Genomic DNA, 20,772 nt, shown 5'->3' with positions numbered 1-20,772 from the left:
GCCGTACCACTAGGGCAGATCGACCTACCCGTCACTTTCGGGGATCGGTCCAATTACCGGACTGAGACCCTCACCTTCGATGTAGTGGGGTTCCCGGGGACTTTCCACGCCATTCTGGGACAACCATGCTATGCAAAGTTCATGGCCATCCCCAATTATACGTACCTTAAGCTGAAGATGCTGGGTCCCCGCGAGGTCATCACCATCGGCACCTCCTTCCAGCGCGCTTATGAGTGCGAGGTCGAATGCTGCGGACACGCATCCGCAGTCATCGCCTCCAAAGAACTCACCACCCTTAGGGAAGAGGTCGTTGAAGAGGCACCCAACGCAAAGAAATCAACCGGATCGTTCGAATCAGCAGAAGGCTCCAGGGAGGTCCTCTTGGACCCCAGCAGCTCTGAGGGCAAAAAAGTCTGTATCGGGACCGCACTCTCCTCCGAATAGGAAAGCGCGCTCGTCGACTTCCTCCGCGACAACAAAGACATCTTTGCGTGGAAACCCTCGGATATGCCGGGCATCCCGAGAGAGGTCGCCGAGCATACTCTCCAGATCCTCCCGGGCTCCAAGCCGGTAAAGCAACGCCTATGCCGCTTCGACGAGGAGAAACGCAGGGCCATCAGCGAGGAGATAGCCAAACTGCTGGCCGTGGGATTCATTAAGGAAGTATACCACCCAGAGTGGTTAGCGAATCACGTTCTTGTGCGAAAAAAGAGCGGGAAATGGAGAATGTGTGTCGATTATACCGGCCTCAACAAAGCATGTCCAAAGGATCCGTTTCCTTTGCCATGAATAGACCAAATAGTCGATTCCACCTCAGGATGCGAAACCCTCTGCTTCCTTGACGCATACTCCGGTTACCACCAAATCGCGATGAAAGAGTCCGACCAGCTTGCGACATCTTTTATCACCCCCTTCGGATCGTTTTGCTACATTTCGATGCCTTTTGGTCTGAAGAATGCTGGGGCAACATACCAGCGCTGTATGCTCAGTTGCTTCGGAGACCTCATCGGGCGAACCGTTGAGGCCTATGTTGATGACATCGTAGTCAAATCCAAATGAGCTGACCACCTTGTCGCCGACCTTGAGCAAACCTTTGCGAAACTCCGGGAAAACGGCATCAAACTCAATCCCAAAAAATGTGTTTTTGGGGTCTTGAGGGGCATGCTGCTCGGCTTCATCGTCTCTGAGCGTGGCATCGAAGCCAACCCGGAGAAAATATCAGCCATCACAAGGATGGGCCCGATCCAAAACATAAAGGGGTTCAGCGGATCACAGGGTGCCTTGCCGCCCTCAGCCGATTCATTTCACGCCTCGGCGAACGAGGACTCCCCCTTTATCGACTCCTGAAGAAATCTGACCACTTCGAGTGGACAGCCGAGGCTCAGGAGGCGCTTGACATGGTTAAGCGATTTTTAACTAAACCTCCGGTCCTAGTGCCTCCATACAACGGAGAATCCCTCCTGCTGTATATATCAGCCACCACCCAAGTGGTTAGCTCCGCCTTAGTAGTAGAGCGAGAGGAAGAGGGGCACGCCTTCAAGGTGCAGCGCCCTATATATTTCATCAGCGAGGTGTTATCCGACTCCAAAACCCGCTACTCCCAAATCTAGAAACTCCTCTACACCGTCCTCATCACCAAAAGGAAGCTACGCCACTACTTCGAGTCGCACCCCGTGACAGTAGTGATGTCGTTTCCCCTCGGCGAGGTCGTCCATAGCCATGACGCTACGGGAAGAACCGCAAAGTGGGCACTCGAGCTAATGGATCAGGGCATTTCCTACGCCCCCCGAACAGCGATCAAATCTCAAGTACTGGCTGACTTCATCGCGGAGTGGACCAAGGTCCAGATGCCACCAGCAGTCATCGATCAGGAGTACTAGACAATGTACTTCGATGGATCGCTGATGAAGAAGGGCGTCGGAGCAGGGCTAGTTTTCGTATCTCCCCTCGGGGTCCACATGAGGTACATGGTTCGGCTCCATTTCCCCTCATCAAACAATACTGCAGAATACGAAGCGCTCATCAACGGCCTACGAATCGCCATCGAGCTGGGCATCTAATGCCTCGACGTCAGGGGCGACTCTTAGCTGGTCGTCAACCAGGTCATGAAAGAGTCATGCTGCCCTGACACCAAGATGGAGGCATACTGTCAAGAAGTCCGCCGGCTGGAGGACAAATTCGACGGTCTCGAAATCAATCACATCCCAAGGTGCCTCAATGAAGCAGCCGACACGCTTGCAAAAGCAGCGTCTGGCCGAGAGCCAGTCCCGTCTTTGCCAGTGATCAACACAAACCCTCGGTACGCTACGTAGGGTCGGAACAAGCCAACAATGGCCCATCTAGTTCGACCCCAGGGGCTGATCCGCCAATTGCTCTACCCGACCCCGAGGTCATGGAGCTTGAAGAGGACCCAGCAGTGGAGTCCGACCCTCCCGATGACTGGAGAACGCTTTACCTCGACTACCTCCTCCACGACATACTACCGGCAGACAAGACGGAAGCCCGATGGCTTGCACGACGCGCCAAGTCCTTCGTTCTTATAGAGGGCGAACTCTACAAATGGAGTCACATCGGGATTCTACAACTCTGTATCCCTGGCGAACAGGGAAAACTCCTACTGGGCGACATCCACGGTAGGGTCTATGGTCATTATGCCGCACCAAGAGCCTTGGTTGGGAATGCATTCCGACAAGGTTTGTACTGGCCCACCGCAGTAGCCGATGCCAAGCAAATTGTACGCACCTACGAAGGATGCCAGTACTACGCTCAGCAAACACACCTCCCGGCCCAGGCTCTCCAGATGATTCCCATCACGTGGCCCTTCGCGGTCTGGGGACTCGACCTAGTTGGGCCACTCAAAAAGGCGCCCAGGGGCTTCACCCACCTGCTTGTCACCATAGACAAGTTTACAAAATGGATTGAAGCTCGACCAATATCCACGATCAAATCCGAGCAAGCTGTGCTCTTCTTCCTCGACATCATCCATCACTTTGGAGTACCAAACTCCATTATCACAGACAACGGCACACAGTTCACCGGCAGGAAATTCGTTCGATTCTATGGTGAACAACACACCCGAATCGATTGGGCAGCCGTCACACACCCCCGGACGAACGGGCAGGTCGAGCGCGCAAACGGCATGCTCCTTCAAGGCCTCAAACCCAGAATTTTCAATCGGTTGAACAAGTTCGACGCACGCTGGCTCGCTGAGCTCCTGGTCGTGCTCTGGAGCCTAAGGACGACTCCAAGCCAGGCCACCGGCTACACACCTTTCTTCATGGTCTACGGTTCCAAGGCTGTTCTTCCAACGGACCTTGACTATGGAGCGCCAAGAATCAGAGCATACAACGAACAGGGGGCCGAGGCATCCCACCAAGACACCATGGACCAGCTAGAAGAAGCCCGCGACGTCGCCCTCCTCCGTTCGGCTAAGTACCACCAGGCGTTGCGACGGTACCACAGCCGACGGGTGCGGGGTCAAGCCTTCAACGTCGGAGACCTCGTCCTCCGTCTTGTGCAGAGTAACAAGGACCGCAACAAACTCTCCCCGCCCTGGGAAGGGCCCTACGTCGTCGTAGAAGTGCTTCGCCTAGGCGCCTACCGGTTGAAAACCATCAACGGCGAGGTCTTCACCAACGCCTAGAACATTGAGCAGCTACGTTGTTTTTACCCTTAAAATAAGCGTATACTCTTCCTTATTAGTTTTTGTCATAACAAAGCCCCGATCCTTAGTGGCTTCTGACCCCTGCAAATCGCGAGGGGTCAGACCTCACTCGGGGGCTAGCATGTGATCGTAACATTTGGCATATGTAATACAAGTATTACGCTTGCAAAAACCTCATGTGTTATATTTACAAACATTCTCTAAGTTTTCCATTCGCCTCATAAACGAGTCCTAAGGGCTAAGGATTTTGGGAACTAATTCTGAGTACAACTGGTAGGACTGCGAGACACCCACGCCCCAACGGCTGCAACCTCTTTGCTCACCAACTCAATCGGAATTGGGTCGCCCACGTTCCTAGCTTCTTATGACTTAGACCGTGAGAAGGGTTGGAAAGCACTAAAATCATTTCTACAAAAGGAGAAAGATAAAAAATTGCTTGCCATAAGCAAAAGATGTAAATTTGTTCATTTTTTGCACAAATTCGTCACTTACAAAGTGATTTCATTACAAAAAGGAATAATATACTTGTAAATTTAGAGGACTGCTTACTCGGGAGCTTCCCCACAAAGTTATTCAATTACAGTCTCTGCTTAGCTTTACTACAAGTACGGCAGCGGTCGCCGCGCCATGCTCTCCATCGGCGACGCCCGGGGCGTGTACATGGGCCAGCTCGTCTACTGCGGTCGCCGCGCCATGCTCTCCATCGGCGACATCCCACCGCTTCGCAGGATCCTCGAAGGCGTCGTCATCCACAACGCCTCCGCCGAGGCGTCCGGGGACTACGCCATCGTCGTCAGCCGCAACCCCGACAGCGACGCCTCCGCTAGGGCGTCTGGGGACTACACCATCATCACCAGCCACCACCCTAACAACGGCGTAAAGGTAGGGAACGCCTCTCGCCGAAGGAGGAGCACAGCGAACGATGGCACAGTCGACGACGCACGGCACCCACCGGCGCCTCTTCTCTTTCGGCAGCAGCGACTCCTTGGCAAGGGTGGCACGCACCATCTCATCTACGCTAGATAACCTCTGGCTCGACATCACGCTCTGGATTCACGAGCGAATTCGTGAGTTTTCTCTCTCTCTGGCATTACTCTTCCTCACTCAGGAACCGCTGCGATGCACGGACGCATTCGGCGGAAAAGAAGAAGAAGGAGAAATAGCGGCTTAGAGGCAGAGGAGGAGGTGGCATGAGAACTCCCCTCCCCCTCCCTATTTAAAGAGGAGGCGTTGTAGCTAAGGAAAGGCGAAAGGTTGGATGAAAAACCCTCTCCCTTCCCCTCTTTAAATACGGAATCAATGCTGATTGATACCTGAGGGGACGCGCAGGAACTGACGGGACGCACCCCGGTCGACGAGGCGTCCCCCCTTGGTCAAACTGAACACTGCCTGGGTATGGCCCGCCACTGACCCGCTCTAGATGGGGCAATTAAGGCGCCCACATAGGCAGACAACCCTTCGCCTCCCCATGCAGGACCACGGGATGATCCGACGACAGGACCTTTCGGATCTCCTGGGCCGGCCATTCGGCCCAGAAGAGACGACAAACAAACGTCCAAAGAAAGATAAGCATCTCTGCCTTCTTACTTTATGCGATAAAATTCATTCTCGAGCTTCTGACCCCGTCAAACGGCGGGAACACGAACATCACTTGGGGGCTGCCGAGGATGTCTACCAATCTAGACATCCTCCTCACCCGACCCCCTCCGTACGCTTGAAACTAAGGATGCGAAATACGGGCATAAAACTTTGAGTAAAACTGGACGAACTAGCAGACCCTACGCCTTGGTAGCTACGGTGTTTCTGTTCGCCAGAAAAATCATGCTCAACGCCCCTCGCGTCTCTAGCTTCGACGTCTACCTTCTCAAGAAGGGTTCGGAGGGGTCCGCCTACAGAATCTCCCCCAAAGGAGAAGCTGTCAGGTTGCCCAAGTTAATTAAACAGCTCGGACCGCCACCGAGATACGAAAAACAAAGAATAGCAATTCTTATGCAGGTTACTCCAACCTCATCGTGAACATCAGGGTCCGAACCCTGCACGGACACATCTGGTAGGAGCTTTTCGTCACTCATACCGCCAAGGTAATGTTGCCGACCCCGCCTTCATTTTGATTATATTATACATATGCAAAACATCCCAACGCTTCGTGTCGCATCACGAAACGGCCATCGCCTCATTCGATATAGGCGACCACAGGCTGAGGTTCAAAGGTCGGCCTGTGAAGGGCTCAAGGCCACCTCATGCCGAACAGAGCCAGGGAGAAATAACTGAGACAAGCCCCAGCGGCCCTGCCCGACCCCGCTCAGAAGCGGGCAGGGATGTCTCGACCTTTTCTCATTCGATTCTAACCCCGAGCCAAACCCACAGAATCTCCATCGAGAAGAGACCATCGGGCCGTCTGAGCCTATCGAACGGCTCGAGCATCTGCCGGGAGGCGGGTTAAGAAGTTATGGAGTGCCACCAGAGGGCTCTGCTGACCCCATCAGCAAATGATGGACCCGGATTCCACACGAATGTACCCGTTAGTGAGCTCGTTGAGTGTGATACTCGAGCCGTCGAGGCAAGTGTCGTTTACTCAGCCCCTCCGATTACGAAAATCGAGGACGGGGTAACACGCAAATTACGGCTGACCCCTATCAGACCCTAACAAGGCTTGGGGGCTCGAGCCAATCAATATAGGGACACAGGTTCGAAGGCCCCACCTTGCCGAGCCCATAGAGTCCCTAGTTGGGGATTTCTGTTGGAAGACAGGGCGGGGAATATTGCAATGTCATCCAAGGACTTCGTCGACCCTGTCACCAAAACCACAGTTCCGATCTCCAGTAACCCCCGACCCCAGCAAATGCAGGGGGTCGGACCTTACTCAGGGGCTGGTTAAGGTATGGCTACCTCCATTCTTTCTTTTGAAATAATCTCCTCGCATCAAGACCAGCGGCAAGATTCGGAGGAACAGATTGGTAAGATCGCAAAAAATCAAACAAAACGAAATTACGACACAAAATCACGAAACCGCGTCCAGACTCGAAAAATACCGACACTCGTCCACATATTACATATGAGTTGTTCTCAAAATTATTTGACTAACTACTCCCACGAAGGGAGAACCATCTCTTTCAGATTATCCGCCAGGTTTTTCGCAAGGGGAGCAACCATCTTCTCCATTTCCTCCAGCTCATCATCCTCATAGGTGGATGGGAAACCTTCGCTCATCACCTTCAGGTTGATTTCCTTCTCGTAATGGGCATGGGCGATGGTGAAGGCCTGGGTGATCCCGGCATGGAAGGCACTCTCCTCAAGCTGGCCCACCCGAGCTGTGATACCTGCGGCACGAGCCATGAGCGGGCTGGTCTCCACCGGCTCCACCACCTTCAGGGCATTAAGGTCCACCCCGACCGCAGCTTGCAGAAGATCATGCTCATCGCTCTCAACCTAAAGGGCCCTTCATGCATAGGCAACCTCTTTTTCTAGCTTGACGGAGATGTTTTTGGCGCTCAACCTTCGGCTCACCGCGTCACTGAGCTCCGCATGGAGAGAGCGGACCACCTCGACGTCCTCGTCCACCTTCTGCTAAAGGGCCATGGCCCTACTCTCAGCCTTCCACCGGAGGTCCCGCTCCATCTCCAGCTCCTTCAGGACTTCGCCGGCCTTCTCATTAGCCACGGCATTCCTCTGCAGCAGCTCATCTCGCTCCTTTTGGAGCTTGGCGATCTCCTCCCCATCCAGCTTGGACCTCACCGACAAATCCTTGAACATCCCATGGGCCTCCTCCGCGTCTTGACGCGCCTGGGCCTCCCACTCCTGGGTGGCAGCAAGCTGTGCGGCCATGTCTGCTCGCAGCCGGGCCTCCTCGGAGAGGCAATCCCACTCCGTCTTCTGCTCATGGAGGAATCAGGATTTATTCCGGCTATGAGCAACAAGAACCTGAAGAGGAAGAAGACTGGTATCAAAAATGCGAAAACACAAAAACATGCGAAGAAGGAAGAAAATCAAGCGGATACCTGGGTAGTAGAAACAACAATTTCACACAGGGCTCCTCTGGCCTAGTCCAGGGCCTCCAGCATGGTCGAAATTCTGATGTCAAGACCCTCCTGCTCCATGCTCTCGGAATGATCATCGAGCGAGAACAGAGCTGACGTCGGGTCCTGGGCGGCCATCCACTGAAGCGGCGGTTCCCCCCGCGTGGGGGAGCGGCTTCCTCCCGACAAAGGGGCCAGGGGCGGCTCCCTCTTGACCCTATGCGGCACCACCGCCGCACTCAAGGACCCTCCGACAGGACCCTCCTCCGTCTGGGCCGCTTCGAGCACCACGGGCGGATCCACCTGGGCCCTCGGTGGCACGGATTGCACTACGCCCTTGAGCACCACCACGACCACGCTCCGCTGATCCTAGCTTGGCGCGGTCACGACCATCTCCACCGGCGGTATGCGGCCCTCGGCCGGCTATACCACGTCCGCCATGGAGGAGGCCGCCTGCTCAGTAACCTCCACGGGCGTGGGTGCCACCACAGACGCCGTCGGGTTGGCCAACACAGATCCAATGTCGGCACCACTCCCGCCCGAAACAGGGGTGACGCTAGGCGACGCCATCTGTCCCACTTGAATGGTGAGACTCTTCTTGGGCGCCAGCCCTAGGGGGTGACCCGTCCGCAAGAACCTACACAAAGGTAATAAACATTAGCTTAAAATAGAAATGGAAAAAACGATGAAAACAGGGGAATCAGCAGCTCACGTTGACGTCCTCGGCTGGCGGAAGCGTTTTGGGGATGGATCCCCAGATCCCTGCCCCGACTCATCTGGGCGGGACCGTTTCGAGCCTACCCCCTGCTCCGGGGCAGGGGGGCTCACCTCATGGGGCGCGGCACCAGAGCCGCTCCCCTCCATCGTCTCATGGGGCGCGGCACCAGAGCCGCTCCCCTCCCCCGTCGCCTCGGGGTCGGCAGCGGCAGGCCCGCTTTCCACCATCCACCGGTTCTCGACCGGCACGCCGTGCGAAGTGGTGGACTCGCCGGCCTCCACCGACCTCACCGATTCACTTCCCTCCGCGTGGAACGGGAAGGGTCCCTGCATGGACGGGTGGCCACTTGTCAGCGTGTCCTCGTCCTCCAGGACGTCCCAATCCACACCGACGGCTACCTCGTCGTCATCGTCATCGTCGTCATCCTCACTGCTCACGTCCTCTCCCCGATCCCGTGCCTCCTACTTCAGTCATTTCGCCTTCTTCATCTCCTCCCTTGCTTTCTTGTCCCGCTCAGCCGCGAGTCGATTCGCCGCCGCCACGGCCTTGTCCTTCGGCAACGGAACCGGACTATCCTTGAAGACTAGCCCCCTCGGCTGGTCCCAACGTCACAAAAGCAAGTGTTAAAAAATGGAGATTCAGGAAAAAGAAAAGAGCACGGGAGAAGAGGGCTTACGAATTCAAAGAACCCAGGTTCTGGCCGCATTGGGGGATGTCCGGGCACCGGGTATACAATGTCGAGGACGCTGCCTTTGGAATCCTTCGTCGGCTCCGTCGCCTCCTTAATGCGCTGCGCCACTTCTAAAAAAGGGAGTGCCTCATCGACAAGCACCATCCCCTCGAATGACATTCCGGGCATCATCCGATGCAGGGGAACCGCGCGCGCCATCAGCGGCGCCACCCTCCTCGCATGATAGGCGCCGATAATCCCCGTCCCCTTTACGCCCCGATCCTTCAGGGCTTGAAGGGTGGAAAGAAGGTCGGAGAGGTGTTTCTTGTCTTTGGACTGGATGCCCCAGCTCCACGACTCCGGAGCCTCTTCGATAAGGCGTCCAGTGTACCTCGGTAGGGTGGCACTCGCATCATCCCTAACATAAAACCACTGCGAGTGCCATCCCTTGTTGGATGTCGCCAGACGCATGTATGGGTATCCCCTCGACCGGGTATGGCGCAGATGAATGCTGGCACATCCCATTGGCGCGTTCACATCTTTTCCTCCAATCTTCCTCTTCGACAAACTAATGTTAAAGAAATACCGCCACAGATCAAAATGGGGATCGATCCCTAGGAAACCCTCGCACAGGGCAACAAATGCCGCCATGTGTTGAACCCCATTGGGAGTTAGATGCTGCAGCTCCACCTTATAATAATCCAGCAGCCCCTGAAGGAATCTATGCACGGGTACCGCGAATCCCCGCTCATGGAAGATGGCAAAAGAAACGACATACCCTTCGGGCGGCACCGGCTCACCCTCGTCGCCAGGCAACAGCCACTCCTGGACGGCGGATAGCGGGCGGAGAAGGCCACAATGGACGAGGCCCTCCAAACGCTGTGGGGTGATGCTAGATCTGCCCCACAACTCCATCAAAACAATTGGGGAGAAAGGTGGGCGCGAACTCGACGGCGGCTATAGGGCAGGCACAAGCTTGACGACGGCGGCGACACGGATGCAAGCCGGCTGACGGTGGCGGCGCGGGTGCAGGAGGCTGGGGCGATTGGCGGCGGGTGTTTCGAGACGCAGAGACAAGGGAGCGAAATACGGAACCATGTGGGCGAACCCCGTGGTTTTATAGGGGTGACGGACGCAAGAAGGGCAACCGTCCGCCTCGATCTCCGGGCCTGCCACGCGCCCCACCGCGTCACGTCGCGGGACACGCGCGCGTAGTCCCTATTCTCTCACCCCAAAAATCACGGTGGACGGTTCGCCTTCCCCAGGCGAATCCGGGCTCTCTACCCACCTAGGAAACGCAAGCCACGAAGACCTTTTTTCTCTTTGGCCCACCTAGGGCCTAGAAGCTCGACGGCCGGCCCAACTGAGGAAGGGTCCGCGAACGATCCGAAATCAAGGGCGCAAGCACCAGTTAGGTCAGCCCTGAATGAGTTCCCCGCGAACGAGATGCCACGATCCCCTCGGGAAAACATCCAGTTGGCGAAAAACTAAGTCCTTCAGCCTTACCCGCAAAGGGACCAATACAACCCCCCGAGCGACTCTACTCGAATCACCCGGGGGCTCAGGGGCTACACCCATCGAGTGCGCTCGCGCGCACCCTTCGGCAAAGTAACTTCGACGAAATCAAAAAACACCCTCCAGGCGGTTCTACTCGAATCACCTAGAGGCTCGGGGGCTACTGTCGGGGACCTAATACCGGGGTACCCCAGAAGGTGGAACCAATAACCACCGAACGTGAAAAACTTCTGGACGCATAAGAGCGCCGTTTCATCCCTTGTTCGAATGACAGGAGTTTGGTTCCACCTCGCCCGACGCCTTTTGAGATAGCTCTGCCTCGCCCGAGGGCTCAGGGCTAATCTCCGTCTCGCCCGATGCCTTTAGGGCGGGCTCGGTCTCGCTCAAGGGCTGAGGGATCGATTCCGCCTCGCCCGACCCCGGAGGGGCAGGGTCGGTCTCGCCCAAGAGATAGGGATTGGTCTCTGTTTCGCCCGACGGCAAGGAACGAGCCTCACCCTGCTCCATATCTAAAGACGGGATTCATCTTACCTGACAACTTCTCCCCGTTCCCTCAAGATGATAGGTACAGGGCAAGACAAGACGTTTGGGTCAACCATGGCTCCAAGGACCATACCCTGCGCCCTGGCAGGAAAAGTACTGCCAGGGGATGACGGGACATGTGCTTTAGACCCTTCCGGGCGCCGCAGAGCCCGAATGGTTGTACAGGTGCGTGCTCCTCGCGCCTGTAGAGTTGTAGGCGCCGCCTTCAGCCTTGGGACACGGAACCCGACGAAGATATACGACAACCGCTACGCTCCAGAAAAGGATTTGCTATCTCCACGAATGACGGATATTCCGTCACCACGCTATGGACCCGAGGGAGCGGCGCCCGCTTCCCAACCCCTCAGGTCCGCCAAGTCAGAAGGCCTTGACCACGGCGTTACGCCGGACCCCGACCCCTCGTCCCTCCGACGAAGACTCACAGGAACCAGAAGGCGTGCGGAGCAAGGCTGGGAGAGGCTAATAAGTCAAAATCACTGTACTACAGCCCATACCCTGCGCAGGGCAGCGTTCTGTAATCAACCTGACATTCTACAGAGACATCGACAGTATTGTAGGCACTTATCTTCCTTCGCACTCATCAGGATGAAGAACGAGGCCGGATAGACGTGAGCCACAAGATTAGGTAAAGTCCTCATTCTTGTAAAGCCAGCCCCTTCATCTATGAAAGGGGAGGCGCTTCTCCCATCAAAGGGGGGAACTGGGGACCGAACAAGAACACACACCTACACACAGTCAAGCTGCCACGAAGCTCTTGATCTCCTTTCAACCCTTCCATCAAAGACTTAGGACTAGTCCCTCTCTCGATCGTTTGTACCCCTTACTACAGACCGTTCACGGTGCTAATAACACGAGCAGCAACAAACTGGACGTAGGGACATTCGGTCCGAACCAGTATAAATCTCATGTCCTTTAGCGCACTATCCGAGCCCAACACGTATTACTATAAATTTACTTGCCGGTGCTCGTACGAAACACCGACAGTTAGCTTTTCACCCTAGAAGCTCTCAGCTAATAGGTATTTTCGGCATGATCTCATATGTGTTTGATTGAAAATTGAAAAATTATAATCTTTTATTATGGAACATGATATAGTTATATATTTGTGATTAAATGTACAGATGAATTTTATCTCTTATTGCAACATAGCAGGCAGGCAAGTCTAGCGGCGACGTATATATGTACGGTCTACCTTGCTATATGGATGTGACTGTAGAAGTGATAAAGCTTTAGCGAGGTTAGTCGTCAGACGGTAGTCGTGCCGCCAGCTCCAATGGCGATTTCTCGAATAACGGGGATTTCTTGAACTATGGGGATTTCTCTGGTGGTGTTGTGGTTACTGGAAACGTCGTCAGTGCGGAGGCCGGCGTGAGTCAGGATGGCCCAGATATGGGTGATGAACTCGCCGCCGTTGGCCAGCGCCAGCGCGTGCGCGTCCACGCCCCCGGACGGGGCGCGCGCCACGAAGACGAGCAGTTCTGCCCACAGCTGCAGCAGCATCTCCCACACCCTCTCATGGCCCGCGTGCGCCGACGTGCAGCTGACGGTCGCACGCTCAAGCTCCTTGGCCAGCATCACGCCCTTCTCCATCGCCGTGGATTCCCCGAGGCCCCCACGGTGGAACCCCGCGGCCATCAGTCGGTCCCGGCGTTTCGTGGTGGTGAGGCAACCCCGGAAGAAGCCGTCGATCTCCGCCCTGATGCCCCTGTAAGCCTTCTCTGTCCACGACTGGTCGTCCGGCAGGAGCCCCGGCTCGTAGGCCACCAGGTACGCGCAGTACCTCGACAGCGTCACGGCCGCCTCGCCTGCGGGCGGCAGCGGGTGCTCCTCCGTGTCGTCCCTCGCCTCGAGCAGCGTCGTCGCCAGGTGCCACACCAGGATCACCGTGGCGGCGCCCCCGGCCTCGTCGCACGCCCACTCGAGCTGCTCGAATCCCAAAGCGCCATTGCTGCGGCGCCGCAACGCCTCCCTGCCATTGCTGAATTGTCCTCCCTGGCCGTCGACGGCGCGGTCAAGGACGAGCTTGAGGACTTCGACGATGGCCTTCTTGGCCTCGGCGGTGACGGCTACATCGGGGAGGCCGACAAGGCGCCTCTTCAGCAGGCGGGAGAGCAGCACCCAGACCCGGCGCGGATGGAGCTGGTGGAACTTGAGGAGGGTGAACTGGTGCACCTTGATGACGGGGCGGGAGCGTTTCTTGATCCACAGGGCAGCCTTGACGGCGTTGCGGACGCAGGCGCGGTTTCGCAGGTCCGGTTTGGCGGCGTAGTTGCAGAGCACCGACGCGAGGTGCCAGTCGGAGAGCAGGTACTGCACGAACTCGTAGGTCTCGACGGTGAAGAGGGTGAGCGTCAGCAGGAAAGTGATGATGAGGTCGGAGGAGGAGAGCACCATGGCGATGAGGAACGACGCCTGGTGGACGAAGCACCTGTACTGGAGGACCATGTCGGCGGACAGTGCCACGAGGCCGCGGAAGAGGGACGCCAGGACGTGGAATATGCGGCCGTTGCCGGTGACTAGCAGCACGGCGACGCAGTAGAAGAGGATGAAGAGGATGGAGAAGGCGAAGTTGGCAGCGAAGAGCTTGGGATTGGGCAGCGCCAGCGGGATGATGGCCTGGTAGTACTCGTCCAGGAACGTGAGCTCCTGCTCCACCACGTCGAAGGTCCGCTCCGCGCCGAGCTCCTCGAGGATGCCGTAGCGCACGAGGTCGCGCGCCTGGTCCGTGCAGGCCTCAACCATGGCGTGGCCCTCCATCCTTCGGCGGAGCAGCTTGAAGAGGGCCAGGCCCAGGCACGTGTCCTGCAGCCTGTGCTTACGCCGCTCGTGGTACCGGAACACTGGGTCACTCTCGGCGAGCTGCCAGACGTCGCACACGCGGACCAGCTTCGTCGTCGCGGTCACCGCCACCTCCTCCGTCTCCACAAGCACGTCGTCGTGTCGGTGGTCACGCTGGCGGGCGAGGATGTTGTCGATCTCCGGGAGCCGGAAACCGCAGGGCGCCTCCTTGCGATCCAGCTGGCTCTCCCCCATCACCACGTAGTTACATGTACGAAGGACGGGAATATCTTGTTCTTGATGTTGACCAACGAGATGCTGCTGTCTGGCACGGACGAGGTGCGCCATGTAGCCGGAGACGAGGCTGGCGTTCTTGGCGAGGTCGAAGGAGCGCTTGGCGAGCTCGATGCAGGTGGCCCGCTTGCAGAGCTTGGTGACGCTGAAGATCCAGAGGATGACGAAGAAGGAGTTGAGGACGGCTCCGCGATCGTGTTGTTCATTCGAGTAGATGAGGTAGCCGATCCACACCATGCGCGCAGCCTCCTCAACGGCGTCGAAGAAGGAGTAGCGCCCGACGCCGCGCGCGAAGGCGTCGCCCTCGGGGGCCACCATGGCGTACACCTTCTTGCGGAGGAGCTCGACGAGGAGCATCCAGAGGAGGATGAGGTCGGCGCGCGCGGGGGCGTCCTTGGAGCGGGCCTGGGAGTACATGTAGGACATGAGGGGCAGGAAGAGCGCGAAGGAGGCGCGGAAGAAGATGCGCGTCGCGGTCGAGTGGCCGCGGTGCCGCCCGGAGAGGCGCGCCAGGATGCAGAGCACGAAGAGCGCCGCGCCGAGCATGGTCATGAGCACCGTGGTGGTCACCATGAGCCTCTCGGTGCTGCGCAGGTCGCTGGACACCGTGAAGTTGGCCACCAGCGTGGCGGCCGGCGTGGTGCATCCCGTCTTGTTCACCAGCAGCGGAAAGGTTGTCATGGTGAAGTTATAGTCTGGTGCGCCACCGCCGGCCGCCGCAGCCCTGCTGTAGAATAGGAGCGCCATGGCTGGAGGCGATGGAGCGCCACAGGTGTACCCTGGTGTGAGGTGTCTGGTGACGAGCTCACTACCAGCTGATAACCCTGACGAGGATGATGATGCTGAGCGCGCTGCGTTTGCATAATGACTGACGCCCGTATACCTGTTTATAAGTACTAGCTGGATTGAAGGCCGGATTCTTTGCTTCCATATGGTTTGCTGCCATGCTGGTTGTTCACACCTTACACAGGTGCTAGCTGCTAGGCATGCATCGGCATGGATTCGGAGCTCGTACATCCCTAGCTTGTGATGAATCAGCTCAGCGTGATGAAAACAAGCAAAGCAGACAAGAGTGACAATGACAAACCTTGGGCTGGAAGATGGAACCCGCGGCATCTGCTTGGTTTAACTTTTTTGTGTACGGAGACGGAGCTGATTTTGCCCAAGCATCTGTGTGTGCTGGTTGCCAACGCGAACACAGAAAACATCCATTTTATTCATCAATGGCTCTTCTCTAGCAATGTCGAGAACACGATGCAAGATTAGGACGACAAGCAAAGACAAACATGGACCATCATGCTTTAGCATCAGACAGCATCTGATCCTTGAGACAATCCCAGCTAGCCTTGCTTAGGTTCCGCCCGACATACAAATAGAATAGAATCCTTAATCATTTCCAGACAAAGGCACATACAGATAAAATCCTTAATTAAAGAGTCTATCTACCGTACAACCATGTGTTTCAGCCAAAGTCAGCACATGGTTGTTGGCTGCCTAAAAAACACACGAATTCCAACAGACAAAAAAGTCATATGTTTTAGAAGAAGCTAGCACATGATTGTTGGCTGTCTAAAAAACACACAAATTACAAAAGGGAAAAAACCATGTGTTTTAGGAGAAGCTAGCACACAAATTCCATTAGACAAAAAAGGCCCACGCAGACCAGATCTGTTGTTGTTTGTTAGATGTAAGTTCTGTGCACTTGAAAACCCCAATAACTAAGATGAAAGAGAGATGCCCACTAAACATGTAGCAGCCCATAAACCCAATAAATAGGAATTTCATAGGAATATAACATGTATACATGGAAAAGAAGCAAAGAAAATAGAGAAAAGGATCTGCGTGGAGATCAGATCTGCTCTGCGTGGAGATCAGAGCAGAGGAAAGGAGAAAACATCCAGTAGATCAAAGATGAAGATCTCCTCTGCGTGGGGGCAAGCAGAGCAGAGGAAAGGGCAAGCAACCAACAGATTGAAGGGGGACCACTAACCTCAATAGCCAAGGTAAGCACACCGACTTTTCTCATGAAGATGTAATCCAAGACTGCTAGTATTTGCTGCAACCAAATTCAAGAATCAGAATTACAGATTCACAAATTAAGGAACTCAGGAAACAAAAATACAGAATACCGAAAAACAAATTGCACATTTCAAATAATGCAACTGGTATTTGCTGCTAATGTAATTATATTGATTAAACAAGCATTTTTGGATGTTGGAACTAAGGGTACAAGACATGTGCAAATATCAGAGCCACAATATCATATTCAGAATTCTGAGAAAGTGCAAGGATACATCAACAATGATGTCAACACCAAGGACATGTATGAGGTAAAATAACTCCTAATTTAAAATGCAGTCATAAACAATAAAAATATGTCAACTACTGAATTCTACATTTTGCTGTAGCATTCATTTGGTTCTCTAATGCATTTGATACAAGCACCAGTCCAGTTTGATCAATTACTTGAGGTAAAAAAACACATTTCATAGATGCAATGAAAAATTAAGAAGATCTGATAAAAAGCAAAATAAGTACTCAAGTGCTCCCTTTTTTATGAAGCAGAATAGTATGTATATGACAACAAGCAAAGTTGATGATTACCTAACATCAATGAACTCACATGGTATAGAAGCAATGAAGGCAGTGCAGTCAGCTCCATATCAAGTATTTGGAGGCACAAATTGTTTCACTGATCATTTCTACAGATACAAAAAGGTGAGTAAAATCATTGCTTACTCCCAGAAAAGCCAAGATAAAAAAAGTTGTTTGTCAACTAAAATATATTTCAATGCAAGGAGGCTTCACTGAACTTATGATGGAACAGATCAGGAACTCTCATGAAGATAATCAAACTGACTAGAATACGTAGGTAAAATTTATAAATACCAGTATAAAAAAATTACAATTCAGACATATGCAAATTACACACATATGTGCAATGTAAATTCAGCATAACATGTGAAGCACAAAATATTATGCAGATTATGGAGAATATGTAAGTTTTGACACGACATATATGACCAACCGATACAACTTACCTTTTGCACCATTTGTTGTAATCACAGGACATGGGCAAAGTTGCCTTTTCGGATGTGGTTTCCTGCACGATGAGATAGTGGACACTTTTAAGTGGGTATTTCAAACTTTTCTTGAAGCAATGGGAGGAAAACACCCTCAAACAATCATCACAGACCAAGACATGGCGATGAAATCAGTAATAGAGCAAGTCTTCATAAGCACAAAACATAGAAATAGCTTGTTCCACATAAAGACCAAATGTTACAATAAGAATATCAAGGTGTTTGTAGCAAACGAAGGACTATATGAAGACTTCGAAGATACAGTGAACAATAGTCTAACAGTGGAAGAATTTAAACGACTTTGAAAGAGAATAATTGAGGAAAGAAACCTTCAAGGAAATAACTACTTTTCCAAAATGTGGGAAATGAGAAAAAGGTTTATCCCGGTCTACTATAAAAATGACTTCTTCTCTTTCATACAGACCACATCCAGGAGTGATGCAATAAATGCTAGGTTCAAAGACAATGTAGGGCCAACCTATAGTATCATTAGCTTTCTGAAAGAGTACAATCGGATTGTTGATACCATAAATCGAGTAGAAAGGCTAGAGGACAGCTATAGCAAGCAGAAAAGGTCAAAGGAATTTATATTTGGCTACAGAATAGAGCAGCAGGCACAACAACTATACAACAGAAATATATTCAAAAAGTTCCGGCTACAACTGATGTAACACCCTAAAATTTGTCTCTTTTGAAAATAGGTTTAAAATGATTTATTTTTGAATTTTGTGCTCATAAAATATAGGAAAATAAAATTTTTCATTAAATTAAAATCCATCATAAGGTTTAGCAACATGTTTGTGCATACATGCCCTTGTATTTGATATATTTGGTTGAGTGGTTTTGATTGAAAATTTGAAATAGTTAAAATTGCTTTTTGTAATTAAAAATGGGTTTGAAGTAAGAGAAAAGAAAATTTGAAAATAAAAGAATTTAAAAAGTTGTAAAAATAATTTTTGGGAAGACTTACTAAAATTCCTCATTTTTACTTGAGCTGAAAAAGTATATTTGAAACCCCATTTGAATTTGACTTTGGTCATATTTGAATTGGCTTTGAAAACAAAATAGAAAAGAAAATAGAAAAGAAATTCTTTGTTTTTTTTCTCCCTACCCGCATTCTGGCCTGCTCGGCTATTTCCGCTGCCGGCTGTCCATCCCGGCCCCTTTCTCTTGCGTAGGCCTGCTCCGCTTTCTCTCATTTTTCCCGCGGCTCGCGCCTTCTTTTCCCACGGCCCAGCTGGCCGCCCTAACACCGCGTCGCGCCTCTCTCCCACTGGCTAACCAGCCCCACGCCTTGTGTCGCTGCCACCTGGGCCCGTGTGTCAGCGTCATTTCTTTCTTCCTCCTCGTGATGTAGCCGCCAAGGATTCTCCGCTGTGCCATGGAAGTCCGACGTCCGCAACAGCCGAAGCCGCCAGCGCGCCTTCTCTCCCTCCGCCGCTGACTAACCGGTGGGCCCGTCCATTAGGCCTTTCTCCCACCTCGGCTCGTCGACAACACGGACTCACGCAGGAGGCCGTGTCCGTGCCGCTCCCGATTCCTCCCCTGCCATGCGCGCTATGCCAGGCCGCCCTATATTAACCGGATGCCCCATGCCCGTGCCTCCCAATCTGAGCTCCAGCACTGCAGTTCCCTTCACCAAGACGCCGAGCAACCAAAGCCTCAAACGCCAGCGTCCGCCGTCCGCTTCGGCCAGCATAGTGTTGTCCAAGCTTGCTCCGCGTCGCCAAGAGCCACCGAAGTAAGTTCGTCGTTCTCTTCTCCACCTCCCCAAGTCCTTCCCATTGTAAACCACACTCCAAATCACTGTTTCGGCGTAGCTCTGGTCACCGGCCATGGCGCCACTGGCCGAGAGTTGTACATGCGATGCCTTGCCTTGATTCAATTTGCTAGTTAGCTTGATGACATCATCGTCCACATCATGCTCTATTTGTGGCCATTTTCCTTTACAAAAACAAATCCAGAAATACAATAGAAATACACATCATACTAAGCCGTCCGTTTTTAGATCAATGGTCCATATTAGAACTTACCCCTTCGTTGTTCTTTTTGCTAAAGAGCCCCTCTGTTTTTGGCAAATTAACCCGCGGTCCAAAGCGCAATCATAGATTACATTTTCTTCTTTGGAAAGCGTAGTTTGATCGGTTTAGATCCAGAATACGTTTTCACCTATTTACAGTTTTGCCACTGATTTTGTTTTAGCCATAACTTCTCCGTTTTAACTCCGATTTGACCCGTTCGAATTGCGTTAGGTTCGTAATTTCATAATCTACATGTTTATACTACTGTTAGATGTGTTTTCAACTTTTAAAATTCATGATTAGATTTAATCTATTATTTTATTAAAGAAAATCTTGTTTAAATCATATCTTCTACGTTTTAACTCCGTTTTAGCCCGTTCAAGTTGCGTTAGATTCATAGCGATGAGATCTACGCATTAGTAATAGTGGTTACCATGTCACTACTTCTGGAATTTTATGGTTTAAATTCTAATTTGAATAATAATTATGCAACTAGGTTTTATAAACCAAAAATATCATTTGTTTTACTTTAGTTTTATAATTCGAATCAAAATTTGACTTAATTCAATTTATATATAAGCTTTTATATAGTTAAAACACATGAAACTTATAGTTTTATATTTTCTCTTATGAGTAGATCTTTTGGTAGTTGAATCTTTTCAACCGTAGCTCCGATTAGAATGCTTCTTGCGTCTGTGTGTTCGTAGCGATGCGTAGAATCATGTTTTAAACTCTTTTACTTATTTTTCTATGATTGGTGTACTGTTCTAATTTAGATCTATTATTTGGTTCGTGTATGATTGTATGGATGTTTGTGTAGTGCTTTATGATTATGTCCAGTCGATAAGATATACGTGGTGATCATGAAGAAGAAGAAGAAGAACGTTGAAGATTAAAGCTTACGGAAGGATCGGTATTTTAAGACAAGTATAGCATGGGATCTACCTTGTTGTCCTATTCATCTTAATATCATTTAATTCATGTTGCATATGTCTACCTTGACTGCTACTAAGGATTTTCTAGTACCTTGTTACCTTGATACCTTTGGGTTATTGCATTGGGTAGTATGATGCTAGTGCTCAATTAAAGACCATGATTTTGTAACTTGACTAATGGTATATGCAATAAACATTAAAAGATGCTTTTTAGCAACATGGAACAAGGGGGCTAAAGCATTGGGCTATTTATGGTGCTCTAGATTCTTCTTCCTAAGGACTTATCTGTAAGTGATCATCCGGGACTTACAGTACAACTGTGAGGGCTATATGGCTCTGGCTTTAGCTCAGTATGAGGACCTTTTCTAGCTTGTTAGTAGTTACCTTTATTGGCGTAAGAATGGCTTGCTGAATCGGGTATAGGACAACCTCTACTCTTATGTGTATAGCCGTGATGGAATTGTGCCATTCAATAGGGGGGTTCCTATATCTGTTTGCCAAGTGAATCTAATGATCCTAACTTGTTAGACGAACC

The 20,772-nt window shown here is 52.1% G+C and overlaps 1 protein-coding gene across 1 annotated transcript; it reads right to left on the bottom strand.

The window, feature by feature from the left end:
* Positions 1 to 12,235: 12,235 nt before the first annotated feature.
* Positions 12,236 to 15,035, bottom strand: LOC136485052 (uncharacterized). Its single transcript, XM_066482003.1, has one exon. It carries the CDS (start codon positions 14,943 to 14,945, stop codon positions 12,372 to 12,374), a length of 2,574 nt encoding a protein of 857 aa, XP_066338100.1. The 5' UTR covers positions 14,946 to 15,035; the 3' UTR covers positions 12,236 to 12,371.
* Positions 15,036 to 20,772: the final 5,737 nt, after the last annotated feature.

This window comes from Miscanthus floridulus, chromosome 10, assembly GCF_019320115.1.
Source record: "Miscanthus floridulus cultivar M001 chromosome 10, ASM1932011v1, whole genome shotgun sequence".
Taxonomy (NCBI): Eukaryota; Viridiplantae; Streptophyta; class Magnoliopsida; order Poales; family Poaceae; genus Miscanthus; species Miscanthus floridulus.
This window is presented reverse-complemented; position numbering and strand designations above follow the sequence as displayed.